This window comes from Montipora foliosa, chromosome 7 (genome assembly GCF_036669935.1).
Source record: "Montipora foliosa isolate CH-2021 chromosome 7, ASM3666993v2, whole genome shotgun sequence".
In the NCBI taxonomy this organism is placed as follows: domain Eukaryota; kingdom Metazoa; phylum Cnidaria; class Anthozoa; order Scleractinia; family Acroporidae; genus Montipora; species Montipora foliosa.
Window position 1 is genome coordinate 10,155,561 of NC_090875.1, and position 10,000 is coordinate 10,165,560.

A 10,000-nucleotide genomic window follows, 5' to 3' on the forward strand; every position below is an offset into this window, starting at 1 on the left:
AGCTAGAAGACAGCATTTCACATTTTGAGAACGACCTGTACGACAACATGGCGTCCCTCGATGTAACACAACAATACTTAAGGCGTGATTGCTTAGAAGTTACTGGAATTCCAGTCATCCCTCTGGACAATCCCACCAGGCGCGTTGTTGAACTGTCCTCTGCTTTGGATATTGACTTAAATGAACAAGAAATTTCGACTGCTCATCGCCTTCCAGCTACCAAAAAGGTGAAAGAGCGAATAATTGTAAAGTTTGTTAGGCGTGACAAACGCAATGAAATTTACAAGCAAAGATCAAAGCTGCATGGGAAGGACACGTCGTGTTTACCATCAGTGGCGGCTGAACTCGGTAAGAGCATTGCTGATAGGCCAACGAAGATTTATATTAACGAATCCCTAACTCCTTACAGAAGAAGACTTTTTGGGAAGCTTAACGCATTCAAGAACACAAACAAGTGGAAGTATCTATGGACGACGAATGGTACTATCCATCTACGACAAACGGATTCATCACAGACATTCCACTTCGATACTATGGAAGACTTTGAGGAGTTTGTAAACCCACAAAAGGACAAGAAGTAACTGGACAGATAAGTAATTGTAATTGTAACCAATGATGATTTAAATTTTGAACCTCTAGCTCGAATACAAGAATATGTCTTGTCGTAATAATGGATTGACGCAACTACCATTCTTCAATTTATCAGACCAAGAATTTTGTAATTTAATTGGTTCCTGCAACCCCAGCCTGTCCGAAAGACTTGGTGATAATATTGATCTTTTGAATGTGCTCCCTAATCCTGACAAACATGATGAAAGGGATTCTGATCTTATGCTTATTCCTCCATGCTCAGAATACTACGAAACCTCCAAATTAAATAAGTTACTCAATTCATCTTACAGCTCTAAGATTTGCTTTAGTATATTTCACTGCAATATTAGAAGTCTACCAAAAAATCTTCCTATCTTAGAAGATTGGTTATACTCTTTAGAAAAAAACCCGACATATTAGCCATCTCAGAAACAAAGCTGAACAGCAAATCTATAATTAACATTGATATACCCCAGTACCATTTTTTTCACACTGCCAATGAAACAGCTGCTGGGGGTGCCGCCCTTTATATATCTAACACTTTAAAAGCCATACCCAGGGCAGATATAACGTTTACTATGCCTCTAGTTGAATCCTGTTGGGCAGAAATTATTGCTAACAATAACAAACCAAATATTATTATAGGATGCATATATAGACATCCTTCAGCTAATATGCCAGGTTTCACACAAGAAGTACAAAATATAATCAAAAGTTTAAGTAATAGGAAACAACATGTCTATATAATAGGAGATGTAAATGTAAATTTCCTGAAGTACAAGGAGCATGCTAACACTGAAGATTATCTTAATATGCTGTACTCTAACAATTTTCTCCCACTCATCACTAAACCCACTAGACTCACAGATTACTCTTCCACCTTAATTGATCATATTTATACTAATGCTCCCATTGAAAATACTACTTCTGGTATCGCTCTAGATGACATATCTGACCATTTGCCTGTTTTCTGCATCTGTAATGCACCCACTTCTAAAAACAAGCATATAACATATCATAGAGATTATAGTAACTTCTGCAAAGAACAATACTTAGTCGACATCAGTCAAATCAACTGGCCAGATCTATACTCCACCTCCACTGATCTCCATGAGATAACTTGTCGTGTATGAACAAAGTGAAAGATATTGTCAATAAGCACGCCCCTTTAAAAAAAGCAACCAATTCTAAAATGAAACAACTTAACAAACCTTGGTTAACACAGGGGCTTTTAAAATCAATTAAAAGGAAACAAAAGATGTATAAATCACATTTTTTCAGCAAAAATTCAATGAAGATAAAAGAGTATAAACAATACTCCAATCTACTTAACAAAATGAAGGCTAAAGCCAAAGATAAATATTATAACCAATATTTTCAGCTGTACAAAGAAAACCTGAAAGAAACATGGAAACTTATTGGTACAATCATTAAAAGGAAAGTTAAAGTTAAATCAAACTGCTCTTCTAGGATCATAAGAAATAGTAAGATCTATACTAACGAACTCGATATTGCTAACCAATTTAATCAGCACTTCACTACAATTGGCCCTACCCTTGCTAGTGCAATTAACCCTATCTATGATAACCCCACCAAATACATACGTAATAGCCCCGCAAATAGTTTTTACTTATCAGCTGTCACTGAAGAATATGTGGCTCAGTTATTCTTAAATCTAAATGAAAGAAAGGCTTCATTGGATATTCCTAACAAGTTAATAAAACTTGCTAGCCATGAATTATCTAAACCTTTCTCATATATTTACAATCAGTCAATCGTACAAGGTATTGTGCCTAATGTACTTAAAGTTTCAAGAGTAACTCCAATATTCAAATCTGGGGATGCAACAGACCCTGCAAATTACAGACCCATAGCAGTTTTATCACCATTTAGTAAAATCCTAGAAAAAATTGTCAATGATCAGCTTATCTCATTTATAGATAAATACAATATCTTGTTCAAATACCAGTTTGGGTTTAGAAAAGACCATTCTACTGAGCTTGCTATTTTAGAAATAACTGACATCCTTAAAACCTCAATTGACAACAATCTCATTACATGCGGGGTCTTTCTAGATTTTTCCAAAGCCTTCGATACTGTCAACCATGAGATACTGCTAAGGAAATTACATAAATATGGAGTACGTGGAAAAGCTCTAGATTGGTTCACAAGTTACCTTACTAAAAGAACTCAATATGTGAAACTAGGTAATGTTGAATCTGAATTTCTCCAGATTGTTTGTGGAGTTCCTCAGGGATCAACCCTTGGACCACTGTTATTTCTTCTGTACATAAATGATCTTGCTAACTCTTCAGACATGCTTTCCTTTCGAGTTTTTGCTGATGATGCTAATATCTTCTATGCTACTAAAACATCAAAAGATCTTGAGGCAGTTATGAACTCAGAACTTCAGAAAGTAATTAACTATTGCAATCTCAATAAGTTGTCTATTAACATGAGGAAAACAAACTTTATGATAATAACATCTCCACAGAAGCCAACTATACACAATATTAATATCTTAAACATTGAACGCAAAACTAGTATCAAATATTTAGGCCTTTATGTAGATGAGCATTTGAATTGGAAAACTCAAATAGCACATGTACAAGGCAAACTGACTAAAAACCTTGGAATCCTAAACCAACTACGGAACTACCTGAATTTAAAGATGTTACGACAATTGTATTATACACTTATTTACCCTTATCTTAATTACGGCGCAATGTGTTGGGGCAACAATTATCAGACTAATTTAAATAAGATCTGTACAAAGCAAAATAAATGCATCCGTAGTATTTTTTTTTGCAAACAAACAAGAGCCCTCTCTTCCATATTACCAAATCCTTGAAGTTTTAAAATTTGAAAATATTGTTAAATTCAAAATCTCCTCACTGGCATTTAAATTATACAACAATCCATCAACTGTTCCAGCAATCTTCCATAACTTTTTAACGCCTACAGCAACTGTCCACTCCTATAACACCAGAAATTCTGCTAAGCTTAATTTTTACCGACCACAAGTTAGAACTAACATAGGCAAATTTACTTTTAAGTACTCTGCTTCTGTCATGTGGGAAACTGTCCCCTTGGCACTAAGAAAAGCAAAAACATTTAACAAGTTTAAGAAACTTTATAAGGCCCACCTGATCTCTTGTCAATCAAATAATGTATGTTCTGTTTAATGGTCAGATGTACAGCACGTAACTATTTAATAATAATTATGGAGCTTGTTTAAAATATAATAATAATAATAATAATAATAATAATAATAATAATAGTAGTAATAGTAATAATAATAATAATAATAATTGTCTTCTTATATTTTTTGTGTTTGTTACCGCTGCTGTTGTTGATGACGTGTCGTTCTTTTCTTTTGTTTTTGTTTGTCGTTGCTGCTGTTGTTGTTGTCTGTTTGTTTGTATGTTCCTTTTAATTTTTTCCCCCGTTTGCTAAGCTTGTCCTGTATAGATTTCTCACGTGGCTCAGTATATCTCTAATATGCTTAAGTTATATACATGTAATTTTCTTCTGTAAATTAGTCCTAGGCTCTACAAATGTTTTTTTTTCTATATCCCAGTAAAGCTCAGTGTCATTTCTTCGTTTACTTAAAAGTAGGTGGTGGTCAACTAGAAAGCCTTCGCTACTTTGACCACCACACACATTTTATAACCTGTACTGTAATTATTTTATCTTGTAACCATGTGTTGTGACTATACTTTTCTTTCTATGTTAATGTTATGTAAATAGTGTGAAATAAATGAACCATGAACCATGAACCATGATTTTGAAAGTAAACAAACAAAACTGACTAAACAAAACAAAACAATGACACGGTGCAACTACAGCTAAACAAGATGTCATTCTCGGGACTTGGATGTAAAACAGATGAACTTTAAGCTCATTTCTAAAGCTTTGGAGAGAGGAAGCATTTTTTATATGTTAAGGTACTTTATTCCAATTATCGGCTGTGGCAAATCTAACTGAATTTGCCATAATTCGTTCTTGGCCGAGGCATAAACAGATTTTGGTTTGATCTTGAACGTGTGCAATATCGATGGGCCTCTCTGATGTTTGTGAAATTATAATAGGAGTTATAAATATTAGGAAGCAAGTTATTTTGATGTTTGTATACAAGCTCACCATTTGTAATTTAGTAATTTGAAATATGTTCAGTATACCTAATCTAGTAAACAGGGTCTACTATGATCTCGCCACCCTTATTGTGTTGTAATCCTTAGTACTCTTTTCTGTAGCAGTAGTAAACAGTTTAATTTAGTCCGGTGGGTACGTCCCATGAGACAGTACAATACGACAGATGTGAATAAATTAAACTATAATATAAACATTTAAAAATATTCAAGGTACTACGAGCTTTGTAAATAATACCAACACATAGTTCCTCAAGAGGTTTCCCCTTCTTCCAGCTGGTTGAGACAAAATAATGCTTTCCAGCCGCTTTCCCCATTTAACTTCTTAATTTCTACCTCGTAACAGATGGCACTTTCCCCACCAGAGAGCACCTAATACTTTAACCTTTCGGAAAATTTTGCCTCAGTTTTGTTTAAGAAATCTCACCAGAGTTTGAATCAACAACAGCACAACTCGCGCCCTGCTTGGCAAAGTTTCGTTTTTTTTACAACGAATTCAGATCCGGATTAATAAGAAAACTGTCTTTCCCTTGAATGATGTATTCTTCTGCTCTTAATTAAAAAAAGCAATAACAACAAAAAGAAAAACAAGAGCTCTTTTTAATTCCTTCAAAAAGATGACTTGATTTTACACAATTATGCCATAAGCCTTAGAAGCCGGATGGAACGATGTAAGCTTACAATTTGATCTTTAAGCAGAATCGTTCCAGCATTTCAGCCACAACCATAGCTCATCATATTTTAATACCAATGAGCTTCTCCCACTTAAAGAAGAACCAGGAATGTAATTTTCCGCACGTCGATCGTTCATTTTCTCCTTCTCTCCTCAAAAATACTGCGTGTTTATCATAAAACCCCTCGATATCATGTTTGGCCGCTAACTAGACCCAGGTTGACCGCCATTTATGAATTCGGTGTACATCTCGTTCCTAGTAAACTAAGATAATATAGCTGTAATAAGAAGCACGAAGTAAGAACAAATCCCGATAGATGTGTAGATTACGAATGATTTAAAGAAAGAAAAACGCACAGACGGAGAAATGGAGGTTTCATGTCATACGAAACCTCTGTGTCTGCGCGCATTGCATCTGTTTGCTTTGACTAATTTCAGTCTTACATGTTCACTGAACTTGCAGTTACTTCGAAGGGTAACACCTAGTAAAGACAGACTTTTACACTGTGGAATATTGCAAATTTGCTCATATTGCATGTTATTGTTCTTCTTCTTAACAACTAGTTCCTTGCATTTGCAAGGGTTACAAATCATGTTATTCTCTCTAGACCAATTTTAAAATAGTTCTACTGAACGGTCAGACGGATCAGAATTACTGCTTACAGGAGCATGACTGCATGCTTACAGGAGCATGACTGCGAGTCATGCGAGCCATGGCTGCGACTCATGGCGAGCCATGCGAGTCAACAAGCGAGTCACACAGTTATTGAAACTAACCGTTTTACAATGGGTGCTCAGATTTAATAACTGTCTATCAGCGCTATTTGAAATGGGTGCTTAAGCATAAATGCGAAATCCGGATGGCTCGCTGGCTCGCAGATTGTCCAACCCCGTTCATTGATGCCAGTACTTAGCGCTGTTTCCTGTAGAGTAACTAAGGGTATCACTGATTCCCGTTAACCCATTGACCCCTGGAGTGAGACGTGACAGATTTTATTCTGTCTAACGCCAGATGATTTTACTCATCAACTGGAGTCATTCTACGGCATTTGAAGTGTCAATGGGTTTAGCCCTTCAAAACTATGTCCCTTCCATTAAATGGGATGCTAACCGATCACAGAATTTGTTACAAAGTTTATCAAACATCTGTCAGTATTATGTTGTATGCAGGTACATATCTAGGCAACGTGGATTAAAGTTATAGAAAACTGAGAGATGATCAAGACCAACGTCGCTTCCAGGGTCTCTCTTCTCTGTCTCCTTTCTCCTCAACAAAAAAGGAGGCAGAGAAGATAGACCCTGGAACGAGGTTGGACAAAGACCTGGCGTCGGTTGCCCAAAAGGTGGAAAGCGCTACCCACCAGACCCCAGTTGCTGAAACAATGGATAGCGCGATCTGCCGGATAAATCACTATCCGGTGGATAACTAATAGCGGAACCAATTGTGGATAAGTAATATCGGAGCCAATTGCTCTGTCCAATAGCGTTATCCACCTTTTGAACTACTGGGGCCAGATAAATCATTACCCAGTGGATAAGCACTAGCAATAACCAATTGACTTATTCAGTGGATAGTGATTTATCCAGTGGATAGCCCTATTTACCCTTCAAACAACTGGGGCCAGAAATCATACAGTCAAACAACCTTTGAAGTCTCAACACTTGACCACTGTGGCTTCAATAAGCAAATAATAATTGCCACTGAAATTAATACAGTGGGCTGAGCAATTACGGAAAAAAAAAACTCAATTTATAGTGGTACAGTAAGGGGCCCAGTTCTCGGCGACTTTTTGTTTAACGTTTATTTTTCGTGCCGCAAACGAATCTGAATATAAAGCAATTAGTTCCAAAGGTAACTTGATTCCTTGTCTTTTGTCCTGCCGAGTTTTGACTTTACAGCTACTATATACTGTGAGCACGTCGAGGAGATGCGAAGGTAGGTGAATTTGGTTTCCCCGAAAACGTGTTTGTTTACAGCTACTCGAATTACATGGTCTAATTCCAGTTTATATTTTATCCGTATAGGTGCCCCAAATAAGCCAATTCTTGGCATAAAGTACGTAGAGTGATAAAACTATCTGTTAAATATAATTTTTGCTGGCCTGTTTTATTCTTTTACCTAAATTTACTCCTCAATATTTCCTTAGTGCTTTTGCATATTTGCCTATTCTCGGCCACCCTGCTCGCCGTTGACAATACTAAAAAGCGCTCATAGTTTTGTATGGAGTTTTCTCGTCAAATCACAATTAAAAGTAAAGCTGTAATGGAGTGGCATGCTGTGATAGTAGATATGAAGTAAAACTATCAGTTCTGACTTACAGGACCCCGTTTTGAAATACCCAACTCTTTTTTTAGCCTAGCTTGCCAGTGCATTTAAGAGATAAACTTGGTGTGCAAAAAGCTTCCTTTTTTAACATGAAACAAAGCTCGTTAAGGATACTTTGTGTTCGAAATGTCAAATACGAGCCTTATTAGTGACTTAACAACAAAAATTGGTGATAAAGCGTTGTTTAATCTGAGGAATAGAGCGGCACCCTTTAGTGGCCGAGAACTGAGCTCACTGGCCGATGACTGGGCCCACGAACGACGCCTCCACTTTCGTTATTACTCGGGAGAAAACAACGTTGAGCAGTCGATAGCTTTACATGAGTAAACTGAATGCTGAAGCTAGTTGTGTGTGAAATTTAAAGTCCTTGTGGCTATTCCAAGGTAAAAAATGCAAGTTTACCTTTTTTGTGGCCGAGAACTGGGTACAATAAAGTACTTCAGAGTACTTCAATACTTCAATAAATACTTCAATACTTCAAAGTACTTCAATAAAGTACAATAAAGTACTTACTGTACAATAAAGTACTTCAGAGAGAAGGTTTCTGGAATACTATATTACTCAAAAGAATGGTCACTTTTATAACTGACTTTTGCGATCTACAAGTAATAGGCTCTAAAATATGGTCAAGCTTTATATTAGACCATAATTTTAAAAAAAATTGCTTCATAAATCTAATCAAAAACGTAAAACAAACAGCGGCTAAAAACATAATGAATGATAAAACGCATTTTACTTTGGACTTGACGTTTCGTATGCTACAACATACATCTTCAGAAGTGACAGTTGAACAAATTGAAATATTGTATTTACAAATTAAGAAGACTGGTAACTAAAGAGAATAAGATAAATAGATAGCAGTGTAAACTGACCGTTTAATAAAGCCACAGTTTTTCACTGCCAACGTTTTCGTTTAACGCTGGTTTAAGATCACGTATTAATAAAATTTCCTTTATTTTACAATGTAAATCAGAGCTACCAATTGCTAAAACTTTAAATGGCCCCATTTTATGTTGTGACCTGTTTTTACCTGTTTTATGTTTTGATTAAGTTGAAATTGCCAAAGTACAAGAATATTCATCATAAATGTTAAGCTAAATATTTGCGTAACAGAATCAACAACTGAAGTTGGAGATAAATCTTGCAAAAGTACCTAAAATGTAAGACAAATTCCATTGGATTAAGTTACACATCTCATTTCACTGATTTGTTTCTCTATATCTAATCTGGCCTCTCCCTCCAATGGAGGTCGAGAACAGTACAGTGTAATGAAACCAAGTGAAATTCGAGTGAAAGTTTTCAACCTACCGAGAGAAAGGATATCGATTGCTTTGCATGCCAGAGAGCCGAGGATTCCACGATATTTTCAAAGCGTTCAACAGACTGTCACAAGCCAAACGAGTTTTCTTTGCATCAGTCACCCTTTCTCCACGCGAAAAACCATCTGCTAAAGGTACTCGCACCTTTCCACGACACATGTGCATATTAAGCTTATTAAGAAACTACGAGAGGTTCATCTTATGAATTCATACAATAATATACAGCAACTTAAAGACTCGTTATGACTACATTTTAAAGACATAATTACTCCGTGAAAGACGATTCCGTTCGATTAGATTTAATAGGCTCTCACTCTTTGCTTTGGCTCCAAACTAATCAACGAAACAAACCAAAAGAATCATACGGTGCTCTGTAGGGGGTGCTCTGTTAGGGGTGCAGGGATGGCGCAGTCGTGAGAGCACTGGCCTCCCACCAATGTGGCCCAGGTTCGATTCCTCGACTCGGCGTCATATGTAGGTTGAGTTTGTTGGTTCTCTAATCTGCACCGAGAGGTTTTCTCCGGGTACTCCGGTTTCCCTTCTCCTCAAAAGCCAACATTTGGCTTGTTGTGTTTCCTTTCCTTTAAACCCTTCGCGGGAGTAGCTTCGGGGCCGAAATCGACTGCCCAATGCTCAGACTTTCAACCAATGAAAAATTTCATCCAAACGGATTATTCCAGAGTCGCTCGTTTTCCCGACCCGCTGGTCAAGGGAAACGAAGACTCTGGGAACAAGATTGGGCCACAGGTAGCTAGGGCTAATATTTTTTCAAGGAAAGTTTACCGACAGAAAATTATATGTTCTGTCGGAATGAAGGTTATCCATTGCAGTTCTTTTCTTGAGCATCGCGAAACAGATCCATCTCCCTATGCACTTTGTCTTTGTCAACTGACTGCGTTTCCACACAGGTTTTGGACACTGAAGACGAAAGTAAATTGTT

General features: G+C 36.8%; 2 protein-coding genes across 3 annotated transcripts in view; one reads left to right on the forward strand and one right to left on the reverse strand.

The window, feature by feature from the left end:
- The window catches only part of LOC138009885 (uncharacterized), an 804-nt gene extending 223 nt beyond the window's left edge, over positions 1-581 (forward strand). Inside the window, exon 1 of the mRNA XM_068856875.1 lies at positions 1-581. This exon is cut by the window's left edge and continues 223 nt beyond it. Coding sequence (XP_068712976.1) covers positions 1-581 — 581 coding nt within the window.
- The window catches only part of LOC138010829 (trefoil factor 2-like), a 112,114-nt gene that overhangs the window by 29,790 nt on the left and 72,324 nt on the right, over positions 1-10,000 (reverse strand). The gene's annotated exons all lie outside the window — the stretch shown is intronic.